The 26,176-nt window shown below is 46.0% G+C and overlaps 1 protein-coding gene across 1 annotated transcript in view; it reads right to left on the reverse strand.

Annotated features, from left to right (window-relative positions):
• Positions 1–26,176, reverse strand: part of RIN3 (Ras and Rab interactor 3) — a 169,284-nt gene that overhangs the window by 88,311 nt on the left and 54,797 nt on the right. Inside the window, exon 12 of the mRNA XM_011991813.1 lies at positions 3,916–3,988. Within this exon, the coding sequence (XP_011847203.1) occupies positions 3,916–3,988 (73 nt within the window). The remainder of the gene's footprint in view (positions 1–3,915; positions 3,989–26,176) is intronic.

Raw genomic sequence — 26,176 nt, forward strand, 5'->3', positions numbered from 1 at the left:
AAATTTCTGAGTCATTTTGGCAAAATAAATAATTTATGGTGCTCTGGAATTTCAAAATCAAACTTCAGTTTCAAAATTGTCTTTCCTAATGCCTGATATTTTGGATAGATGAGAGGGCCCCTGAAAACATCCAGAAAGGAAGTAAACAGGATTATTTGACATGTTTAAGTACATGGGATTGCAAAAATGATGTTCAGTCTTCTTTAGGTTATATTTTTGTGAATAATACTAATATGTGTTACAAAATTGTATGGGATTTCTAAAATGTTAATGTCTAAGTATATGCTATCAATTATAATCATGATTATTATGCTAAGTTATTGTAAACCACAAAAAATTTTTTCTTGTCCGTGCTATGTACCTAATTTGGAAAAATAACTAGTATCCAAGATAATATAAGTCTAATGTTAATTAAGCATGGCCTCATGGAGAACCAGGATGGCCACCTTGTCCTTCCTGAGTCCTTAAAGCTTTTATTATTAAGAGTTCTGCATTCCATGACTCAACATGGAAAAGATAAAATGATCCAAATTGAACACATTGATGTAGTGACTTACAAATTACTAACATAGTTTATAACCAATGTTTGATCCCATATTCCTGGGAAAACAATTAAAGCTTCAGGTTCAATTGGTCACCTGGTAGGACACTTAAACATTTTACAAAGGGATTTCATTCAATTGTTATTTTCAATGCATGTGTCTGGTTGTATAAAAGCTTTCCCACGCAAGAGGGCTGATGTTATAACAGTAGATTATTATGCTATAGTGTATTTTCACCAGGTAAAAAAGCTTTTTATAGTTTAGATCTTCTGAGAACATCAGAGAAAGACTGTCATTGCCATCCACATGCAACAAAACTTCAGGACCTAGAACTTTGGGTTCATAATCTCAAAACTGTGAAGGGTCCCTCCATACTCTTGGAACTATATACCCATTGGAACCCTTGGGGTAAGGCTACCCAGGGAGGTTTCTCCCCAGAAGAGGATGGCATCCTTGATGTGAACAGCTTTTCCCAAGTTCACAGATTAAGGCCTCTGCTATCATGAAACTCTTATCTTTGAACATTTTCCCTTGCTTATGCCTCTATGAATAATAGAAGTGAAAAAGGGGTCTGTTTTGTGCACTTATGGGGTGTACTTTTATTCACGAAGGAGTTTGCAGCCAGCCTTATACATGGAGAACCTTATACTTTGATGGATAAAGGACAAAGGCCCAATGTAGGTTTAAAAAAACTTTGATGGTACCTCATTATGGTCGCCTCATAATCAGTCAGAAACAAAACATTGGTTCATTTGTCTTAACCCACATCATGGGTTAAAGATAACACTGCCAGGAGGCCTTCACTCTTCTAGAAGGGCATCATTTATTAGGTCCTTTTTCCATGGTTTAAAGTAAAAGAAGTAAAAGAAGCAATGATTAGCAATATAATAATAGTGGTTTAAAGTAAAAGAAGCAATGATTAGCAATATATCCCTCATGATAGGCTCTACAGCAAATTCTACTGTAAAGGCTACAGTTACACAACAGACTTTAAATTTTCTTGTGAAAGTTATGATAGAATTGGCTGAACAAAGACGTATCTGTGCAGCTGCTGGCACATGTGGCCTATGGAGAAATACATCAAATGAAGATTATAGGAATTCAGTGCTAGTGGATTAACAAAGAAACTGCTTAGTTAAGTCATTCTTTGGTCTCTTTGATTTTAGGAGGTTTGGCTTGTGGGGACCTTGGGCAAGGAGCATACTCCAATTTCTTACTATTATCCTCCCAATAGTCATAGTAATAGTCTTCCTATTGGGCTGTATTCTCTCAAAGGTTTTGAATGCTTGCTTGCAGCCATCTCTAGAATGTCACATGGTCTCTCTCCAGCTGGAATGACAGGAGCTGAAAGAAATATGCGACCTTGAGGACACCATAACCTATGAATGATGGGCTAAGTAAGACCAGAAACCCAAAATGAGGGTAACAGAGAGTGGCACTAAGGCCCTAAGTTCTCACTAAGGTGAGAACCTAAGTGAGAACGTGACCAAGAAGGGGGAATTTTTAAATTTATTTATTTGTTTGTTTATTTATGTATTTATTTATTTTTGAGATGGAGTTTTGCTCTTGTTGCCCAGGCTGGGGTGCAATGGTACAATCTTAGTTCACTGCAACCTCCGCCTCTCAGGTTCAAGCAATTCTCCTGTTTCAGCCTTCTGAGTAGCTGGGATTACAGGCACCCGCCACTATGCCCGGCTAATTTTTGGTGTTTTTAGTAGAGGTGGGGTTTCACCATGTTGGCCAGGCTGGTCCCGAACTCCCGACCTCAAGTGATACACCAGCCTCAGCCTCCCAAGGTGCTGGGATTACAGGTGTGGGCCACCAAGCCTGGCCAGGAATTTGTTAAACAAAATTCTGGGAGGCCATTGTTTTGGACTAAGCTCATGCACTAGGCCCCAACAAACCAAACCAAAATGGTGTCGCTTTTGCTAAGACTTTAAGGAATCACATAGATTCTAGAACAGACCAGGTTTTATTTTTTTCTCCTGCAAATCTCTATGACAAACATTCTTGACAACATAGGTATCCACCCCCTGAAGTTCCCATTAAATCTTTTAACCAAATTCATTTCCTCTCGCATAGAGACCATCAAGCTTCAGATAAACATGCAACAAAGGTTCCAGCCAGTTGCAGGTGAAGACACCACCCCTGGCCATCAAGAAGCTACCCTGCCTCCACTATACAGAGCAGGGTGAGAGTTCCTTGATCCCCAATAGGTAGGGACTACGCCCCAAGCCAGCATGAAGCAGTTAAAGAAAAAAGAAGACTATTGGTCTCTCTGCCTCCCATAAAGATTTATGGAGATCACCTCTCAGGGAAGAGATGAGGCAGGAAAATAGGGTCTGGAGGCAGGGAACATAAGGCCGATTCACACTTCAGCTGTAGAGGAAATGTCCTCTCCATAGGGCGTAGGCCAAGTAAAAGACTTTGTAACTTTACTTCATCCTCTTCATTTGCATAGGGCACACCCCAAGTAACCAGTGGAATCCTCTAGAGGGTATTTAATATTCCCAAAATTCTATAACGGTGCCCTTGAGGCCCTATGCTTGGGCCCGCTCCCACACTCTGGAGTGTACTTTCATTTTCAATAAACCCCTTCATTCCTTCCTTGCTTTGTGTGTTTTGTCCAATTCTTTGTTCAAGACGCCAAAAACCTGGACATCCTCCACCGGTGACATTATCAGCCTCACTTTTCCTGCCCATCTGGACTCAGGAGGGTCGTGGTAGGTGGGGAGGGATGCTCTAGGTTCAGCATGGTTTTCTTCAGAGGCAGCAGGGAGTTGTGGGCCTGGAGCCCACTGCTGGACCCCAACACATCCCACCCTGTTTCTAACCAGCCCTTGTCAAGGTCCTGTAGCTTAAGTCATTGGCTTATGGCACCAAAGTGTATTTTTAAATTCTTACTGACCCAAAACCAGTTTTGAATAAACAGGCAGTTCTCAGGGTGGTCAGCAGACACCCGCTCCACCCAGCAGCTGCTTCGTAATCACAAGCTACCTCCCATAAAGGGGGATCAGCCCCACAGGAAGTTGCTGCCCCTACAGGAAGTTCCTTCTAGAACCCCTGCAATGGGAGGCCTGGTACATGCGGGACTCCAGGCTGTCCTTGAAGCTGATAACACAGGAAGCCGGGAGACAGGCAGTGAGCCAGAGGGGCAGGTGTGGAAGGGAGGGGTTCTTATCAGATAGTGTGAGAAAGCCTCAGAGCCAACAAGTCCCCTGTGGTTCCCAGAGGGGCCTGTGCCCTCTCTCTGCATCCTCTGAGCCGCACCCCTCTCTCTGGGGCTTCCTTGTGAAGTTCCCTGTACCCACCCAGGGTTGCATGGGATGTTTGCTGCAACCAGACAACCTCCTGCAGGGCCGGGTCTACTCACCTACTGACACAGTAGAACGCAATCAGTCTGAAGATGTCCTCAAACACAAGAGCTGAGCCTTCCAGGTACAAAACTGGGGAGAGAGAAGAAGGGCCCTGGGTAAGGTAAGTATCCCACCAAGGAAAAGGGGGGAAGGAGGCAGCAGGGACTGGGTGGGGGGGCATGTCTGCCACACTCATTCTGGGTCCCATGCTGGGCTGCATGTGGCTCCATACACATCAGCTGTCAACAGGACCTTAAGTGAGAAAGGGACTTCCTTGTCAATCCACTGAGATTTCAGAGGATTACCTATTTGTAATTAGTCCATTTTCACGCTGCTGATAAAGACATACCTGGGCCAGGCGCAGTGGCTCACGTGTGTAATCCCAGCACTTTGGGAGGCCGAGGTGGGCGAATCACAAGATCAGGAGTTCAAGACCAGCCTGGCCAACAGGGTGAAACCTGTCTCTACTAAAAATACAAAAAATTAGCCAGACATGTTGCCTATAATCCCAGCTACTTGAGAGGCTGAGGCAGGAGAATCATTTGAACCTGGGAGGTGGAGGCTGCAGTGAGCCGAGATTGCGCCAGTGCACTCCAGCCTGGGCGACAGAGTGAGACTCAATTAGAAAAAAAAAAAAAAAAAAAAGACACACCGGAGACTGGATAATTTACTTAAAAAAAGAGGTTTAATGGACTTACAGTTCTATGTGGCTGGTGAGGCCTCATACTTATGGTGGAAGGCAAAAGGCACGTCTTCATGGTGGCAGACAGAGAATGACAGCCAAGCAAAAGGGGTTTCCCCTTACAAAGCCATCACATCTCATGAGCCTTATTCACTATCAGGAGAACAGTATGGGGGAAACTGCCTCTGTAACTCAATTATCTCCCACCAGGTCCCTCCCACAACACGTGGGAATTATGGGAGCTATAATTCAAGATGAGATTTGGGTGAGGACACAGCCAAACCATATCACTATTAGGATAGCTGGTGTTAATATAGACTCATAATTTTGGACAAAATAACAGAGAAGGTTCTAGACTGTAAATGCAGAATTAAACATTTAATAGATCACAGTCATCCCAAGCAACAGTCTCAGAACTTGGCAATTGTGAGGCCCAGGAAAGGCCAGGAGGAAGGGTGTTGCCCAGTTCTGCCTCAGCCTCCAGGAGGAACATGGGTCTGGGGCACTGAAGTGGGGCCACTGGTCTGTCACCCAGATCTCCAGGGCCTCTCAGAACCTAACCTGATTGGCTGCACAGCTCACCCAAGGGCGAGGGCTACCCTGATGTTTTACAGCTCTGACAAGGAAGAGGGATCAAAGCATTTGTTAAAAATCCATGCCAAGGTGGACGGGGCTCCTCGGAGGGACAGGGTGCCAGGACGCCGCCGTCAGTGCCTGCAGCTGGAGCCAGACTGACCAGTGGAGAACACGGCACCATGCTCTGCCCTGCTTGGGAGAGCTAGGGCGAAGGAACCAGAAAGGTTCAGCAGGTTGTTGGAGGTCCCACTGTTCATCAGTGCCCTGCAGGCACCTGCCCCACAACTCTTGACTCATCCTCACACTCCCCACACCCACGGTCATGCTCCCTGCACGTGGGAGCCCCACATGAGTGCCCTCTGGCTCCAGAGGGGCCAAGAAACACGTGCATGTCCCACTGTGGTCCTGGTCTCCCAAGGTTCTAGTTTCCATGTGATGGAGAGGGAAGGCAGGACCCAGCTTCCAGGTCTGGCTCTGAGCCTGGAACGGACAATGAGGCCTCAAGTGTGCCCTTTCTCCGCTCAGTGCCTCTGTCCTTCTACCTGTAAAGGGAAAGGAGTTCTTCCCTAAAGCCACATGCACATAGGTGACGTCAGTTTGTGGTCCTGTTTTCAAAGCCCAGGACAGCACTCCACAGCATTAGAGGTCTGTGAGATGCTTATAGCGATACACAAACCAACATGTTGTGTTCAATTAACTTCATTTTTATATTTGCCTTCTTTCTGCATATCAAACACTGTTCTTAACGGTTCACATAATTAAAAAAATAAGTATTTGTCTATGGCAAGGAGATCATGGTTTCCCACTGGGACAGAGACAACATTTTAAAAGAGAATTTAAGTAAAATATTAACTAGATGGTGGTACAGGAGGCATTTGGAGGATGCCTACAAATGACTTAAGTCTGAGAGACCCTGGCCGGTGGTGTTGGAATTCACAGGATGGCCCGGGCGTCCCAGTGCCACCTAGTGCCCGCATGTGGTGCACTGCCGACTCCTTCCACAAGGGGCAGCACAGGCGTGGCCAAGGGAGGCTGGGGCCAAAAGACTTCCAGCAGCAGGGAGGGGAGACAGAGGCTCCATATATATAAGATAGGAACGGAAGGAAGGACCTTCCTCAGGAATGCCTGGAGTGGGTTAGTGGTAATGCACACAAAAAGCCCAGCCTACATACCAGGCATACTCAACAATCAGTAGCTTTCCTTCCCATTGAGGCAAGGCCTGATTTTTGCAGAACACAGATAAACTTTGAAGATAAAGTCAGTCACGCCCCCTTCTGTGCCTGCTGGCACTTTACACAAAGCCCTGGACTCCCTTCCTGAAACAGCATCCCTACAAGGCTTTGGTACTTAGTCCACTAGATAATAGGTTAGCCGTTAGTGCAGGAACTAGGGCTTACTCGCTTTGGCAGCCAGGGCCCAACACGGTGCTATATGCAGAGGCCCGATTACTGTTTTACTGTTAAAACCCTAGATTTGTAAAATCATAAGCAATGCTTACGACTCATGCTTGTTTCTTTGCAATGAAACCTCTCCTCTGGCCCCAGCCCCCGGCCCTTCTGCCACCTTTCCATTCCTGACTATGCAAACAGCATCCCTTCACACCAAGGCCACACACGGGGAGGTCCTGCATGCTGGGGCAGGGTTTGGTCCATCTTTGAGTCTCCCTTAGTGTCCAGCACAGTGCATGGGAGATTGATGAATGTTTGCTAAGTCTGCCTGGGAAAGATACCCCAGAGGGGTAAAGGCCACAGGGGCATCATGGACAGGGTCTTGGACCACTTACCATGTGATTGATGGCCCTTCCCTCTAGGGCCCCAAAGGAACACCTCAGACTTGAGGAAGTCCCAACAAACAGCCTCACACCTTTCTAGAACACGGGTGAGTGCAAATTGGCACAAGACAAACAATCCTTTGTTCGGATGGGTGGTAGGTTTAGCTTCTAGACTGTCCCCTGTCCTGTACCGCACTGGCCAGTGTCTTGCGTGTGGGTTCCCAGGCCACGCCACCTGCACGTGAGCATGTTCCGAGGTTGTTGCTTCTCCTTTCTGTGCCTCAGTTTCTTCACCTATAAAACAGGTGATATGGTTTGGATCTGTTTTCCCACCCAAATCTCATGTGCAATTGTGATCCCCAGTGTTAGAGGTGGGACCTGGTGGGAGGTGATGGGATCATGAGGGTGGGTCCTTCATGAATGGTTTAGCACCACCCGCTTAGTGCTGTTCTCTGATAGAGTTCTTACGAAATTTGCTTGTTTAAGAGTGTGTGGCACCTGCCCCCCACCTTGCTCTGCTCCCACCATGTGAGACACCTTGTTCCCCCTTTGCCTTCCATCATGATTGTAAGTTTCCTGAGGCCTCCTCAGAAGCTGAGCAGATGCCAGCATCATGCTTCCTGTACAGCCTGCAGAACTATACCCAGTTAAACTTATTTTCTTATAAATTACTCAATCTCTTTCTTTATAGCAATGCAAGAACAGACGAACACAACAGGGGTAGTAAAGTACACACCTGTTGAGGATTGACTTGTGTTCCTGCAAAAGATATGTGAATGTGATACATGTGAATACATGTGAATCTCTAATACATGTGAATGTGAACTTATTTGGAAATAGGGTCTTTGTAGATGTAACGAAGCTGACCTCATACTGCATTAGAGTGGGCCCTAAATCCAATGGCTGGTGTTCTTGTCAGAAGGCCACATGGGCTGGGTGCGACGGCTCACGCATGTAATCCAAGCACTTTGGGAGGCCGAAGCAGGTGGATCACCTAAGGTCAGGAGTTTGAGACCAGGCTGGCCAGCACTGTGAAACCTGTCTCTACTAGAAATAAAAAAATTAGCCAGGAGTGGTAGTGGGTGCCTCGGGAGGCTGAGGCATGAGAATCGCTTGAACCCGGGAGGCAGAGGTGAGATTGTGCCACTGCACTCCAGCCTGGAGGATAGAGCGAGACTCTGTCTCCAAAAAAAAGAAGGCCATGTGAGGGCATGGGACACAGACCCAGAGATGGGAATGCCATGGGAAGCTGGAGATGGAGATTGCAGTGATGCAAGGAATGCCAGCCAAGGAATGCCAAAGATTGGCAGCAACCACTGGAATCCAGGAGGGAGGCATGAAACAGATGCTTCTAGAGTCTCCAGAAGGAACCAAGCCTGTCCACACCTTGATTTCCGATTTCTGGCCTCCAGAACTGTGAGAGAATGAGTTTATGTTGTTCTACGGCTCCCAGTTTGTGTAATTTGCAGTGGCAGCCATAAGAAGCGATTACACCACCAAATAAACATCACTGTGAGCATGAAATAAATTATGCCATGGGAGTGGCTTGGAACAGTGCCCGTGTGTTCAGTCAATGGGGATATTACTGAACTGTCATTTTACACATGCAAGGCAATGTGGTGTGAGGCAGGGGTGCAGGGAAAGGGTTTTGCAGACCCACTGGATCTCATTTCCTATTGCTCCTCAACAGTAATCCTGTCTGTTGGCTGGGCTTTTTCTTCCCTCTCTCCTATTTCTACAGTCCTCACTCCCAACTCCTTGCCTCTGCTCATGCTCTTTGTCCCGCACAGAGAATCCCTGCACCTCCAGAGTCCAGTTCTAGATCCACCTTCTACCCCAAAGCCTTCGTTTCCCAGGGATTCCACCCTCTCTCATCGGAAAGCCACACACAGGATGTGCTGCCCAAAATGCCCATCAGGGAAATGCCACCTGTGTGTTTTACTGTGAGTGAGAGGCAGGGGCTCTTGGACTATAGCCGGGGCAGGAACAGGTCTCACTTTTCCCTGTCCCCTGCACTGAGCCCAACACCATGCCTGCCACACAGTGAGGACCCGTAAAGAACAGTCGGGCAAAAGGGGCCTTCAGGTGTTAAGATCCAGAGCGGGCCAAATAAACAGAGACAGAAAGGATATTAGTGGTTGCTTAGGGCTGGGGTTGGGGGAGATAGGGGGATGCTAGCTAAAGGGTATGGGTTTCATTCTTTCTTTCTTTTTTATAATGGTAAACTATAAATAACACACAATTTAGCATTTTAATCATTTTTAAGTGTACAGTTCAGTGGCATTGAGTACATTCACGCTGTTACGCAACACAAGGTTTCTTTTTTGAGGTGATGAAATGTTCTTAATTGACTGTGATGATGGTTGCACAACTCTGTGATACACTAAAAGCCATTGAATTGTATGCCTTAAATTGCTTAATTGTATGATATTTAATACTTAAAAAATTTTTTTTCTGCGCCAGCGCCTTGATCTTGGAAGATACTGAATACATTAAATAAACACATCTGAATAAAGCTGTTATCTAGTAAAAAGATACTGATACATTAAATAAACATATCTGAATAAAGCTGTTATTAAAACCAGAAACATACACACACACACACATACACACACACACACATACACACATACAGAGACTGAATTTCACTTCCTGCATTGTTTTCCTGCGAGTTTTTATAATAAGCATATACGACTTTTGTAAGCGGAGACATAGTTAAGACTTTTCTCTAAAACCCGTGGTTTCCAGTGTCCTCTCAGCTCATGCTGCTTTCGGTAGCAGCTCAAAACCCTACTAATACAGCTGACAAGCCCCCATGCCACCTACTGCCCAGGAGACCATGTCACCCATGAACCTGCCAAGACAGTTCTGACAAAGCCTCAGGCCATCCAGCACCTGCTTCTGCCCTGGGGAGGGAGCCCGCCAGCCTGCTCCTCCCAACAAAATTGCCAGCTCCAGCAGTTCCCAAGACTTGTCACACTGAGTACATTCTCCCATATCCCTCAGCAAAAGCCTCAGGGGAAACATACCAGACCCTGTCTAAACCTTCTCAAGAGGTGAGGTGTGAGAACAGGCACCAGACAGAACCCAGTGTGCTCCAAGGTGACAGCAGGTGACAACAATCAGACTCTGCCCTGGCTCAGAAGAAAGGAAACCTTTCACTGGTGACTCACCCTCAAGGCTGGGTCAGGGGCAGGTAGAGATGCTGGGTACATGCATACCAGCCCAGCCCCTGGCACTCACAATCTCAACATCAAAACAGAACATCCATGAAGAGCTGAAAGCGATCAGGTGTTTTTGTTTTTAAAGAGGCTCAGTTTTTCAGGAATGGAAAACTATATGTCATATGTTGTTACTTATAAGTGGGAGCTAAGCTATGAGGATGCAAAGGCATAAGAGTGATAGAATGGACTTTGGGGAGTGGGATGGGAAAGCTGCATGTGGGGAGAGGGATAAAAGAATACAAGTTGAGTATAGTGTACACTGCTTAGGTGACAGGCGCACCAAAATCTCAGAAATCATCACTAAAGAGCTTATGTAACCAAAACCCACTTGTACCCCCAAATTAAAATACATTTTTTAAATGCAAGTTTTTTGTATAATTTAATAAACAACTTTAAAAATGCTAAGAAAGAGAGACTGGGCACAGTGGCTCACGCCTGTAATCCCAGCACTTTAGGAGGCTGAGGCAAGTGGATCACTTGCGGTCAGGAGTTCGAGACCAGCCTGGCCAATGTGATGAAACACCGTTCTGCTAAAAATACAAAAATTAGCTGGGCGTTGTGGCAGGTGCCTGTAATCCCAGCTACTTGAGATGAACCCAGGAGACAGAGGTTGTAGTGAGCCAAGATTGTACCACTGCACTCTAGCTTGGGCAACAGAGTGAGACTCTGTCTCAAAAAAAAAAAAAAAAAGCTAAAAAGGAGTGAGAGAAATTCAGTTATATCATTCAGTAATGCAAATGAACGGTTAAGAGCAGAGACTGCATGTGCATCTTGTTTTGCACAGAACCCTCAGCATATACCATGGTGGTTGGTACATTGCCAGTTCTCAAATATTTATTTAATTGCATTAATAAAATAAATAACTGTATTCATAAAATGGTTTATTTTGGAATGCTTATAGACTCACAAGAAGTTGCAAATAAATGAACAGGGAAGTCCTGTGTACCCTTCACCCAGTTCCCCCCAGTGGTAACATCGGTAATAATTAGAGCACAATGTCAAAACCTGGAAACTAACCTCGATGCAATCCCCAGACGCTATTCAGATGTTAGCAGTTTTATATGCCCTCATTTGTGTGTGTGTTTGTACAGTATTAGGCAATTCTATTACATAGGTAGCTTCACGCAGTCACCACAATTAAGATATTTAGTTCATTCAGCACCATAGAGCTCCCTTGTGCTATCCCTTCATAGCCACGTCTCGCCCCTCCCCATCACTAGCCCTGACAACTAATCTGTTCCCGTCTCTATGACTGTATTATTTCACGAATGTCACATAAGTTGAATCACAAAGTATATATCTTTTGGAAACTGGCTTTTTTCAGTGTAACTTCCTTGTGGTTCATCCAAGTTGTTCCATGAATCAATAGTTCATTGCCTTTTATTGCTGAGTAATATTCTGTAGCACGGATATACCATGGGTTTGCTTAGCCATATCCACTGAAGGACATTTGGATGGTTTCCAGCTTTTAGTTACTATGCACAAAACTGCTGTAAACATTGACGTACAAGTTTCTGTGTGAAAAATGTGTTTTCATTTCTCTGGGATATATGCCCAAGAGTGAAATTGCTGGGTCATGTGGTAAGGTCATCTGTAATTTCCTATCATTTTTTGGAGAAGGGGTCTCACTCTGTTACCCAGGCTGGAGAGCAGTGGTGCCATCATGGCTCACTGCAACTTCAACCTCCCAGACTCAAGTGTTCCTCAGCCTCCCGAGTACCTGGGACCACAGGCATGCACCACCACACCCAGCTAATTTTTAAATTTTTTGTAGAGATAAGGAACTCCTAGCCTTAAGCAATCCTCCCACCTTGTTCTCCCAAAATGTTGAAATTACCGGCATGAGCTACTATATCCAGCCTCTAGTTTTCAAAGGAACTGCCAAACTCCTTTCCAGAGAGGCCGCACCATTTGACATTCCCACCAAGAATGCAGGGGTGATTCAGTTTCTTCCCATCCTCACCAGCCTTTAGTGTTATTCCTACTTTTTATTTTAGCCATTCCAATAGGTGAAGAGTGATATCTCATTGTGGTTTTAATTTGCGTTTCTCAAATAATTAATGATGTTGAACATTCTTTCATGTGATTGTTTGCCATCTGTGTATCCTGTTTGGTGAAATGTCTGTTCATGTGTTTTGCCCATTTCTAATTGAATATTTTTCTTTATGGCTGAATAATATTCTACTGTATGGATATATCACATTGTATTTTTCCACTCATCAGTTGATGGACATTTGGGTAGTTTCCACATTTTGGCTACTACAAGTAATGCTGCTGTGAACATTTGTGTACAAGTTTTTGTGTGGATATGTTTTTACTTCTCTTGGGTATATACCTAGAAGTGGAATTCCTCAGTCATATGGCAATTTTGTATGTTTAAGAAACTGTCATACTGTTTTCCAAAGTGACAGCACCATTTTATATTCCCACCAGCAAGGTATGAGGATTCTAATTTCTCCATGCCCTTGTCAACAATTATTGTCCATCTTTTTTTATGATAGTCACCCTAGTGGGTATGAAGTGTATCTCATGGTGGTTTTTTGATTTGCATGTCTGATGATTAGTGACTGTTGAGAGTCTGTTCATGTGTTTCTTGGCCATTTCCATATATTCTTGGCAAAAATGTCTACTCAGATCCTTTGCCCATTTTTGATTGGGTTACTTGTCTTTATTTATTTACTTATTTTTTGAGACAGGGTCTTGCTCTGTTACCCAGACTAGAATGCAGTGGTGCGATCATGGCTAACTGTAGCCTGAACATCCTGGGTTCAAGCAATCCTCCCAGCTAAGTCTCCCAAGTAGCTGGGACTACAGGCACGCACAACCATGCCCAGCTAATTTTTGTTGTTGTTGTTGGAGATATGGGGTCTCAATATGTTGCTCAGGCTGGTCTTGAACTCCTGGGCTCAAGCAATCCTTCCACTTTGTCTTCCCAAAGTGTTGGGATTAGAGGTATGAGCCACTGCACCCGGCAGAGAGTTCTTTATATATTCTAGATGCACATATTTTTGTCAGATACGTGATTTGCAAATGTTTTCTCCCATTCTGTAGTTTGTCTTTTTGTCCTCCACCTTTTTTTTCTTTTTTTTTTGAGACTGGCTCTGGGGTTCCCTCTGCTGCCCAGGCTTGTCCTGAACTCTAGGGCTCAAGGGATGCTCTCACCGCAGCCTCCCAAGTAGCTGATATTACAGGTGCATGCCACTGCATCTGGCCTTGTCTTTTCATCCTCTTAACAGGGTCTTTCCAAATTTAAGAATAAAACAATGCTGTCCAAGCTTGTCCAGAAAATAGTAGGCACACAATGGGTGTTATATAAATGATTCAGTAGGGCCATTCCCAATCTGCTTTAATTAACGGTCAATTCTTCTCTCTATTGATATCATTAATGAATTGTGGGCCTTTAACCAGTTATTATTCTTATCTAGACCAAAGTCCTCTCTGTAATTTTATTGACACTATTATTTCCCTTCATAGATGCTTTCTTCACAGATGGTGCAAAGGTAAATTTCAGATATGCCCAGTTTTAATTACTACAAGTTCCCAGAGATTGAGGCTAATGTATTCAACAAATGAAACTTGTTCTTCATCACACTGACTCTAGGGAAAGAATGCCTATTGACACATGCCTTCATTACAGTCTCATTTATCTTTGCTAACAAATGAAGTGTGAGCGTTTGTTAATCCAAGCCGGATCCTTGCTTTGAGAAGGAACAGATCATGATATGAAAGCACGGAACGAGGATGTACCTTGCCAAGGATCATTGTTTTTGAAGTATATACATAGTTGTGAAACACAAACCCAATCTTTCATTTTTAGCAGACAGCTTTGTTAACCCTAGAGATCCCACTTCTAACACATTTTGATTGACAATAGGAGTTGTCAATAAATTTTCCAGTTCTGACCCCCATTTGAAGGGCTTGGCCAGAGTTTCTCTTTGGCTAGGACATTTTTCATTATGTATTTACTCATCAACAAGGACTTATTGTGCTCATAGTATGTAGAAATAAAGAGTAAATGGGGCAGGGAGTGGTGGCTCACTCCTGTAATCCTAGCACTTTGGGAGGCCGAGGTGGGCGGATCCCTTGAGCTCAGGTGTTCGAGACCAGCCTGGGCAACATGGTAAAATGCTATCTCTACCAAAAATACAAAAATTAGCCAGCCATGGCGGCTCACATCTGCAGTCCCAGCTACCTTGGGAGGCTAAGGCAGGAGGATCGTTTGAGCCTAGGAGGTGGAGGCTGTAATGAGGTCCAGCCTGGGCCACAGACGGAGACTCCCTCCATCTCAAAAAAAAAAAAAAAAAAAAGGAAAATGGATAAGGAAATTGAGAGGAAGCCTCACAGTTAGAAGGGTAACAGGGAACCTGCCGGTGGTATGGGCCCTGGGACCTATCTGTAATTCTTTCTTGGTGGGGAGGGGTGGGTAGAGATTCAAAAGCAATCAGCTCATTCTCTTTCGATGATTGAACATTTGGTTGGGTAGGGAGAGAGAGATGTTGATTGTTTTTATCTAAGGAAAACCTTGCATGCAGCAAGGCCTCAATATGCATGCTTATGGAATGAGCACTGGATGGATTCAATGGATAGATTAGGATTGCCCCCGGAGGAAATTGTCACCTGGGGATGCAAGGAACGCTTGGACACCACTCCTATAGGAGAGGGGAGTTTCTGACTTTTTGGAGGGCTCAATACTTGGAGAAAAAAATGCCCTCACACCTGGCTAGGAGAGGACCTTTGGGTGGACCCTGGAAGTGGCTTTAACCCCAGGTCCTTATGTGACACTACTGAGCCAACCTACTCTGAATCTTCCTATCACCCAGATTGGTTAGAGAATTCAATCCTAATGGATTCTGATCCTCTTTCCTAAAAGGGGCACTAGATCACTGAGCTGGGTCCCTGACTGGAAAGGCCAGGGGCACAGACCCTGAGGATAAAAAGTCAAAGTGACAAGGGACTGGGGCGTGGTTCCCAGCTGGGGAGCAGGAGGGAGGGGTACCTGCAGGGCCCTATGGGCTGGGAGCGGGGAAGTGAGGCCCTTCAGGGCCATGCCCACTCTTCCATGGACCCCTACCCACCTTGGCCAGCCTGTGGACCATCATGCAGGCCCCTGCAAGGGGCAGGCTCCTTCCCCATTTTGAAGGACACTGTTGCATTTTGGCCAGGGTCCATGGCTGCCCAGCAACACCACAGTTGCCATGGGAACCACCACTTGGTCAGTTTGTGGCTGAGGGGAGAAAGGAGTGTTTGCTACCATCACAGGGCTTACTATCCAAAGGCACAATTTTCTGAAACAGATGGAAATCACTTTGTGTTCCCAGGGGTAGAAGTGGGGAAGACAGCAATTTCTTTGGAGCCCTGGGGACCCGCTGGTTCCAGGCCCAGCCCTGGCACCCACTGGCTTCGAGGTGATGCTGGAGAACCACCCTTTCCTGCCTTAGGGAAGGGTGCTGCTAGACCAGAACTGCCAGCACTGCTGGTACCAGCAGAGGGGAGAAGCTGCCAAAAGTGAGAAAGAGCAAACAATCCCATGCCAGCCTGAGTGGCTCCTCTGTTCTCTGAGATTTGCTACCATGTAAGGACCGCAACATGGCATGGGCAAGCTCTTGTTTTTGCTCCAGGCAGAGCCCAAACCTGGACAGCACTGACCAGGCGCAGGTCCCTGGGTCCACCAACCACATACCATGAGACTCTGAAACTTATTTTCTCTAAGTGCCAGGTGAGAAGAGTAACTGAGCCCCTCCCACACCCTCCGGGTCGTTGTGCAAAGGCTGAAGGCCTACCCGACAGAGGCTCTGAGTGCAAGACAGCAGCCGCTCCACAAAAGACAGCACAGAGATCTCCAAGACCTGGGCGGGGGTGCTGAAGGGTGGGGAGGGCAAAGGATGAGTTAGGGTTCAGGGAGCTGGAAGAGGATGCCGATTGGGAAAATGTGCTGAAAAAAGCATCCTTTCTCTTTTGCTGGCTGTTACTGATGATCTGGGGTGGCACTTTTGCCTCTGGAGCTGGCCCTGGAGCTTGTATGTTTCCAGCCTGCCTGAGCCTCCCTCTGTAAGGCTCCAACACCTGTCCAGTCCGCCGCTCTCAGTGTAAGATCATCCCTCCTTAGCCCTGGTCTCCACCCACCAGGGCCCTGGGCCAAGTGCGCTGCAGGCTTGCAGTGCAGAGTAGGGCATAGTGAGTTTGCCTGAGTTGGCCTTTGGCTGGAGGCCAACGGGAAAGGGATGGGGAGCACCCAGCAGCCATGGTCAAGCAAGGCTGCTTCCAAATGCCCCAGGTTACAGCCCTGGACAGGGAACCACTGAAAGCCAGAACGGAAGGGTTCTAAGAGGTAGCTCTGCACCCTCCCCATGACACAGATGGGGAAACTGAGGTCCAGAGGTGGCACATCATCAGCTTGAGAGAGGGGATCGGCCCGAGTATTTTCCAGAGTTGGATTCTAGAGCTCTCTGGAATCCAGATTCTGATTCAGTGGCAACTGTCATTGTTTGCTTCCTTCTCCCAAATTCCCAGCACTGGGCTTTGCACAGATTCAAGCCTCCTGAGGAGTCATGGAGGGTTACCGTTTTCAAAGTTTTCATAATAATAATGTCATCTTCCATTTAATAAGTGCTCACTGTGCCAGGCTCTGTACTTCTAATCATCATGACAACTCCATTATCTACCTTTAATAAGTGAGGAAACTGAGGCTCAGGAAGGCTCAGTGACTGGCCTAAGGCTGTGGCCAAGTTGTGACCATGGCCCGCCAGCCAGTATAGCAGGTGCCTTTTGTTGAGAGAGGAGGCACAGGCTGGAGGGAGGGTGTCCCGGTGCCTCCTACAGGAATGCAATCGGTGTGTCGCTGCCTCGCTATTAGCAGCAATGCCTTTCCTGTGGGCCACCATCTGCCCTGTCGTCGGGCAGCCCCCGGGTGATCCCTTGGTGAGGCCTTCTTGGGCAGAACTTCTGGCCCCTCCCAACGGCTCGAGCACTAGGCACACAGCCGACTTTACAGCTGATGACAGCACATCGTGATTTATTTACAGGCCCAGCTCTGGCCCAGGATGAAGCTTCCAGAGAGAGCAGAGCCCAGACTTCATTTCTTTTCACCATCCTGGGTCCAGGATCTCGCCTGGACCATCTCACATGCTTCACGGGGCTCGTCATTGCTGCAAGCAGCATGTCACGCTGAGGCAACTCCCGACTACATTGTTCACGCTGTAATAAAAGATTCCTTTTTTTGGAAGCTGCTCTTCTGTATTGAGCAAGTGCGTAGATGAGACTTTTTGAAAGTCTGAGAAAAGGAATACAGTGCAAGCGTACAAACTGTCACAATGCAGTCAGGACTTCGACTGGGAGCTATTTATAGGTTCAGAGGCCAAAACTGAAGGGGAGACGTTGGACAGATTTGCAAATTGCCAAGTGTCAGGAAAGGCTAAATAAAGAGAAACCAGGCCTGGGGAGATTACTGGGAGAAGGCGAGGTGGAAGGAGTGGTGGGAGATGCTGGGTAAGGTCGCCACCCTGGAAAGAGGTGCATGTCGGGGAAAGCAATCCCACCTGCTCCCTGCTCACACTGCAGGGCTGCGGAGATGTCTTTGACTGGACCCATTGAGAAAAAAACACTTTGTTCTCTCTGGGAACAGAGGGGATGGGGGAAGGGAGGTGGGTAACACCTTGATAGTGACAATAGCCCTGAGTACCACAGAAGGACCCCCCAAGAATGTCCAGAAAATACCAGCTTCAACATCAGAATCGTACAAAGTTCACCATCTCCCCCCAAGTTTGGGAACTTTGATCTGAGGTCTTGGAGAAAGTGACTGCCACTGTGAGACCCAGAGAAGCTCAGTAGCTCACCAAAGATCACAGAGCTAGGAAGCGACGAGGCTAGGACATGGCCTTGAGTGGGTCTGACTCTGCAGTCTGAGCCTTCACCCACCACATGGGGCTGGTGTGGCTCTAGACCCAAGACAGAGAGAATGCGAGCCATGTGTGCAATATAAATTTTCTCATAGCCACATTAGAAATAGTAAACAGAAACAGGTAAAATTAATCCCAATACTATATTTTATTTAACCCAATAGATCCAAAATATTGTCATTTTAAGACACCATCAATATATTAAAAATTACTAATAGGACATTTCCCATTTTTTTCATACTAAGTGCTCAAAGTCCAGTGTGTATATTACACTCACAGTTCATCTCAATATGCTCGAGCCACGTCTCAGGAGCTCACTAGCCACACGTGGCCCCTGGCTACCATACTGGGTGGCATAGCCCTAGAGACGTGGTTCTCAACCAGGAGCAAACTGATCCCCCAGGGGGACGTTTGGTGATATGTAAAGATACTTTTGATTGTTACTACTCGGAGGGTGATGCTACTGGCATCCAGTGGACAGAGGCCAGGGATGCCACTAACATTCTCCAATGCCCAAGACAGTCCACACAACACAGAATGACCCAGCTCTAAATGCCAACAGTGCCGTGTTTCACGCACCCTGCTCTCGAGAGAGAACCAGTTTGTGCTCCTTGAGTGAACCGGCAGGAGCCTAGGAGTGCCATGGACCCCAGCACCTAGCGTGCTGCCCGGCGCATAGTGGGTACCCGAAATCAGTGCTTGGAACTGAATTCAATGGAAGACAGCAAGGCCCATGACTCTGTCTCAGAGGAATCATGCTCCATCCTCTTCACCAGCAGTGCAGAGACACCAAGAGCCAGGAAATGCGTCGTGAAATCAAGAACAAGGGATCAGTCTCAATGCAACTGATAGTTCACTTGCTTCAAGATGCTACTGAACCAAGATTGTAAATATCCAACCTGCTGGGGTCAGGGTGCAGCTTTCTTCCCACTCCCCTTAGGCATCCTGGGGCAGCCCCAGGCCTTGGGACAGGGAGGCCTGTAGCTCCGGGGAGCAGAGTCAAGGAGGGTGCGTGTTAGGGCACTCGATTGTGCCCTAACTGCATCCCACAACTACATCCCCTTCTAACTGTGAGGCTTCCTCTCAATTTCCTTATTCATTTTCCTTTTTATCATGTCCCCAGACTGCACCCTTCAGCTCAGCCCATTGCTAAGAAAACTGACCCTGATCTGCATCTTCCTCACCTTTGTCTATTTCCTTACTGGTTCTGAGCGCAGGTGGTGAAGCAAGGGGTGTTACTTAGAGCACTGCCCCTATCCCTAAGTCCACCACAGGCATAGAACTGGGGGCTCTCTGAATCACTATAAATGAATCAGGTCAGGGATGGTGACATCACTGTGGCTGCAAAGAGAGGCTTCTCAGTTGGCATGGGGACGTTCCTTGTGACTGCCCGGGGTCAGGGCTCAATGCTCCCAGGCAATTATATCCACAGAGTTATAGATTTCTGTAACTGGTCATCTAACTCAAATCCCTATTTTAGCGACAAGATGGGAGTTGTATAGCCCTGTAGGAACAGAGTAGACTTGTCTCTAAGAACTGAGGTAGAAACAGGTCTCTTCAGTCCAAAGGTCAAGAACACAATGGAAGGATGTGATGTGGTTTAGCATCTCACCCCTCCGGCCGCCCTTGTGCTGGTGATGCTCAAATCTTTACCTTGCACTCTACCTTCCTTCCAGAGACCCAGACCCAGGGGTCCATTTGATCTTCCTTGTCAAGTATTTGCTGAGCACCCACTCCGTCACAGGCCCTAGGGGGGTGCTCTCTTTCTCCCAGGCGCCAACTCTCACTGCGTCCCTTGCTGTTACCCTCTAACTGTTCTTCCCTAGGCCCAGGGTGATGCTGTCCCACAGTCCCTGACACCAGGTGCCCCTAAGGCACCACCAGCTTCTCTTTCTTCATCATGCCATTTCTGCCAACCAGGCCCAAGAGTCCTCCTCCTAAATACTCTGGGGTGTGTCCCCTCCCCTCCATGCCTGCCATAACTGCCTGGTCTGGCCCCACCATACTGTCACCAGACTGCTGCCATGGATCTTCCTCTGGTCTTCATCCCCAGCAGCACCCCCTGCACTCCAGCCTTCACACCCCCAAGGGCGGGGGGCTTCTGTTTAGCAGGCATATCAGATCGTGACCCCACACTTAATGTCCTTTGCTGGTGTTCCCCAGAGCCACTTAGACAGAGGCTAAGCTCCAAGGCCTGGACGCACATTGCCCTGCGAGTGGCTCCAGCTGATGCTCCTGTTCTCGGCTTTCCCTCCCTTCCACACCGGCCACACTGGACTCTCCCTGGATGCACCCCACCATTCTGCCACTCTGTGCCCTTGCGTGGGCTATCTTGCCACCTCGTGTGCTCTTCCAAACAGGCAATTTCTATTCATCCTTCAGGACACAACTCAAATGTCCTCACCCCTCAGAGTTGTTCCCCTGGGGTCTCACTCACCGGTCAGTGTTGTGGGGCAGTGCAGGTCCTTCCTCTGACAGAAGTAAAATCCTAACGTCATTTTAATATAATCATCCCTGTATCCCTAGGGCCTAGTGTCTTTAAACTGAATAAATGAATGTCTTCTATAATTCTCTATTTCTGCGATAACTGCTATTTCTGTAGCATGAGTGATTCTTGCATCCCAAAGTAAACAGAAGCCTCCTTGCAAGCAGAGACATGTTTTCAACTCCAGAGCAGCACAATACAATGTTAACAACTCATGTTGGGAACCAGGTTTCTGGGGTTTAAATCATGTCCTCACCACTTACTAATAAATGTGTGATCTTAACTAAGCCACTTCAACTCTCTGTGCCTCCGTTTCTTCATTTGTAAAAGGAGGGTGATCATGGTTCCAGTTATCTATTGCTTTGTAACAAATCATTTACAAATTTAGTGGCTTAGAATAACAGCTATCTTATTGTAGCTCACAATTTGTGGGTCAGGAATCTGGCAGGGCTCAGCTGGGTGATTCTCCTGCTCTTTGTGGCACTGACTAGGGCACTTAGTGGTATTCAGCTGTGGGCTGGTCTGGTCTGGAGGGTACAAGACACTTTTGCTTATGCCTGGTGCCTTGGCAGGAATACCTGGAAGGCTGGATTCACCCAGGCCTGTCTTCTTCTTGGGCCTCTCTCCCTCCTTATATAGTGTCCAGGCCTCTCCACATGGTCTCTCCAGTATGGCGGTGTCAGTCATTAGATTTCTTACATGACAACTCAGAGCTCCCAGAGTCCAGGCAGAAGCTGTCAGTTCTCCTAAAAGCTACATCTGCGACTGGCATAGTGTCACTTCTGCTTTATTTCATTCATTGGTCAAAGAAGTAACAGGCTAGCCCAGATCCAAGAGAGAGGCAATAGACTCTTGATGGGAGAATTGTCAAAGAATGCATGATCATCTTTATTCTGCCACACTGTACTTTTCTCTCTTAGGGCTGACATGCAGATTAAATTAATTCATATAGAATGCTTAACAAGTAACTGCTATTATGATTCTACTTCCTTAAGGCCTGAGCACCCAGCAAAGTCTCAATAAATACTTCGTGTCACAACTCAGTAGGAGAAGAGGCACATAGAGAACATTCCAGGTTGGGCTATAAAGAGCAGGCTTCTTGTACCAATCTGGAGCCACATTCTGCAAACTAGGGATCCAACTGGAGTCCTAAGACCATGATATAAGTACAGAATTCTGAAGAAGCCCAGGAGAGAGAACAGAACTAACAGAAATCCAGCAGAATCTCCCCCACTCCAAGGGTCTCCCAAAACTCTATTTGGGAGGTAGCACATTTTACAGATGAGGAAACTGAGATTGAAGAGGCTCAGGAATTTGCCCAAGTTCTACCAGGTAGTAAGTGAGAAACCAGGTTTCAAATCTAGGTCTGCTTGTCTGTTGACTTCTTTCACCACAGCCAGTGCCACTGGCGTTCCTCAAAGAAAACCATGGAAAACGCTTGACCAGATCATCTCAATGAATGACAGGGCTTTGGTCCTCAGGACCCTGAAGCCAATGAGAAGAAGCCCCTCAGGCTTTCACAAGGAAATACTTGATGATTTCAAAGGTCATCCCATGATCAGCTAATAGTCTCACATTATCCATCTGATTTCTCTGGGAATCTATGCTACACCTGTCCTATCACACCCTGATGGAAATTTATTTCCTGTTTCTGCAAAGATACAGCTAAAAAAAAAGACACAGCTTTTCATGTAAGAATTTTAAAAAATTATCTATAAACACACATCATCCTATTGACCCCACATACATGTCATGCTTTTTGCAAAATGCTCACATATATAACACCTCCCCATGGTTCTATGATATGGGTATTACTCCCTGCATTTTCTAGATGAGGAAAATGAGCAGTGGTGTGCTGGTAAGTGCGTAAGTCCAGCTCTCCAGGAGGGGGGAGAAAACCCCTGATTTATAGCATTTTGCCAGTTTCCATAAGGTACTTACTACCAAGTTGGGAAGAGATTCACACAGTCAGCTCTCACCCGTTGATATGAGTCAGCTCCCGCATGCCACCAAAAACACAGCTCAGGCACAAACTCACCTCCACTCAGTTGTTACGAGGGAGAGCCAGGCCTGGAAGTTAAGTGACCCTTCCTCACCATGGCTGTCCTTGTTGAAGCCATCTAGTCCCAGTCTGCCCCCTTTCTGCCCAACTCTGGTACTTTGCAATGAACATAAGCACTTTAGTATACTCTTCTCGGCTTAGGCTTCAGACTCCAAGGGAAATTCCAATGTTCTTTGTTAAATAAATCCCCTGCTAACAGAGGAAAGGATAAGATACAACCATACAAAGAGTATAAAGGATTTGATTATTAACTCCTCTACTTCCTCTCTGGAATCCTCCACCTTCCCCTGTCTTGGAGAGTCATCTGGATGAGGAATATGGGAGATAAGACAGGAAACAACCTGGCTAAGGTGAAAGAGCTTGCACATGGCATCTACAGACCCAGGTTTAATCCCAGTTACATCCGGGGGCACACTTCAGCTGCAGACTAGAGATCCTACCACCTGTTTCATAGTGTTATGAAGACAGAGGGGCCAATGTCTATGAATACTCCCATGGTACCTGGTAGACAGCAACTCCCCAATAACTGGGGCTAAAGGCTGAAGAAAAGTAAGATTTTATGGCCTAGTTATCGGGGAACTGGGTCTCACTTGGGGGATCCTACTTTTGTAGGTATAAAGGGCAGCTTTGCACTGGGAACTACATTAAAGGAACATTCCAGCAGGGGAAATTCCTCTGGGGCAAGTTCCCTAAAAGTTTCCAATGTGAAAACTAAGACTGAGACAACAATAAGCACAATAAAACATGTAATAGGATCAGGACTGATGACAAAAGCAGTGCAAACTACTCATTGATCCTGAGCAGATAAGGGGAGATGGACACAAAGAGACACAGAAAACATCAGTTTATTTCTATGGAACTTTCCAGAAAGTCTCATGTCTGACTGCTTCCTTAAATAGTTTAGGCAGAAAGAAGTTGCTGAGACAGGCATAAGAACGTGGCTTCCTCCGGGCCAGGTGGGCTGCCTGGACACTGAGCAACATGTATTTTCCTTTACCATCCAGGTGCTTGGGACATCTGGGGTTAGGCAAAAGAAGAACGGCGCCTTCTGTCTGTGTGGGGCTTTATCTTTTCAAGGCGTTTTGTATCCATCTCTTGCCAGGTGAAGACAGGCTCAGAGATGTTGAGTGACTTGCCTAAGGCCACATAGCAAGTTACTGGGGAAGCCTGATTACAACCCGGGTTACTGACACACTCCCATGGCTTTGCACAAGCTCACCTTGGCTCTAACACTGCTCACACTTCCTAGAGATGAGGCCGCCTAGGAACTCCCAGAGCAAAGCAAATCCGGGAGGTGGGTTCAGAGGTGCTCAGAGGTAATAATCAACTTTCTCTTTTGTGAAAACCCCCTGAAAGTCAAGTTCCCCTAGAAACATCTCTTTAGAAGTCCTCTGTATGATGTGATCTGCCCAGGGCAAGCTGAGCGTCCACACAGGATGCTGTGAGAACAATAAAGCACTTGCGAAGGCTCTTTGTCTTGTTTCTTCCACTCTTGCCCCAATCCACTCAGCTATCCAAGTGATCCTTTTGAGAGCAGAAGCTGGTCCACCTTCATCCCTTTGCTGTAATGCCATTCCTGCAACTCTCTCTTTTTTCCTTCTCCCTTGGCTCATTTTGATCACAAGAGCCCTGATTACACTGTGTTGCAATTGACAACTCTGCCTCCTTGACTAGATTGAGTGATCCAGGGTTCAATAGATGCTAGTTACCTATATGCATGAATATGTTATCAATGAATGCAGCAGTACTCAGCTCACTCTTGGATTTCTGTCAGATTTTAGGTATGTTCACATATATTTTCTTATCTGCTCCTCATAACAACAATATAATCCCAACCACCTGGATTATAAAGGAAAATACATGTTGCTCAGTGTTCAGGCAGCCCAACTGGCCCGGAGGAAGCCACGTTCTTATGCCTGTCTCACCAACTTCTTTCTGCCTAAACTATTTAAGGAAGCAGTTGGACATGAGACCTAGAGGTATCATTAACCCCATCATGTGGTTGGTGAAAATGAGGGTCAGAAGTCAAATAACTTGCTTTAGTTCACAGAGCTAGTTAAGTGGGAGAAGTAAATATAAAATCAGATTTTCTTCTTTTGTAATATATGCATTCAATGCTATGAATTTTCCTCTAAGTACTGTTTTCACTGCATCCTACAAAGCTCGGTAAGTTGTGTTTTCATTTTAATTTACGTCAAAGTATTTTTAAATTTCTTTTGAGATTCCTTCTTTGACTGTATGTTGGTTAGAAGTGTGTTGTTAAATCTCCAAGTACTTTTGTATTTTCCAGCTATCTTTATGTTATTGATTTCTAGTTTAATTCCCTTGTGGTTTGAGAGAAGACATTGTATGATTGCAATTCTTTTTTTTTTTTTTTTTTTGAGATGGAGTTTTGCTCTTGTTGCCCAGGCTGGAGTGCAATGGCATGATCTCGACTCACTGCAACCTCTGCCTCCCAGGTTCAAGCGATTCTCCTGCCTCAGCCTCCTGAATAGCTGGGATTACAGGCACCCACCACTATGCCCAGGTAATTTTGTATTTTTAGTAGAAACGGGGTTTCCCCATGTTGGTCAGGGTGGTCTCAAACTCCCGACCTCAGGGGATCCACCCACCTTGGCCTCCCAAAGTGCTGGGATTAAAGGCGTGAGCCACTATGCCCGGCCTGATTGCAATTCTTTTAAATTTTTTTAAGGTGTGTATTACAGCCCAGCATGTGGTCTATCTTGGTGAATGTTCCAGGTGGGCTTCAAAAGAATGTGCATTCTGTTATTGTCGGATAAAATAGTCCAAAGATGTCCATCATATCCAGTTGATTATGGTGCTGCTGAATTCAACTATGTTCTTACTGATTTTCCACCTGCTATATCTGCCCATGTCTGATGGAGGGGTGCTGAAGTCTCCAACTATGATAGTGGATTAATCTATTTCTCCTTGTAGTTCTATCAGCTTTTGCCTTAAGTATTTTGATGTTCTGTTGTTAGGCACACACACATAAAGGACTATTAGATCTTCTTGGAGTACTGCTCCATTTTAATGCCCCTTTTTATCCCTTACTTTCCTCGGTCTGAAGTCTACCCTGACTGAAATTAATAAAGTTGCCTCAGCTTTTTTTTTTATTAGTGTTAGCATGGTATACCTTTCTCCATCCATTTACTGTTAATCTATATGTGTCTTTATATTTAAAGTGGGTTTCTTGTAGACAGCATAGAGTGGGTCTTGTTTCTTGATCTACTCTGACAACTTCTCTCTTTTAATTGGTGCATTTGGACCATTAAAATTCACAGTGATATTGACATTGCTGGATAGACATCTACCATATTTGTTACTGTTTTCTATTTGTTGTCCTGTTCTTCGGTCCCTCTTTTGTCTTCCACTCTTTTTCTGCCTTTTGTAGTTTTAATTGGCATTTTATATGATTTTTTAAATGATTTTTTTATTATATGATTCTATTTTCTCTCCTTTATTAGTTATATTTGTTTTTTAATTTTTTTTTAGTGGTTGTCCTAGAATTTGCAATATACATTTACAACCAATCCAAGTCCATTTTCAAATAACACTACGCTGCTTCACAGGTGGTGAGAAT

Source organism: Mandrillus leucophaeus, unplaced genomic scaffold (assembly GCF_000951045.1).
Source record: "Mandrillus leucophaeus isolate KB7577 unplaced genomic scaffold, Mleu.le_1.0 Scaffold4, whole genome shotgun sequence".
In the NCBI taxonomy this organism is placed as follows: domain Eukaryota; kingdom Metazoa; phylum Chordata; class Mammalia; order Primates; family Cercopithecidae; genus Mandrillus; species Mandrillus leucophaeus.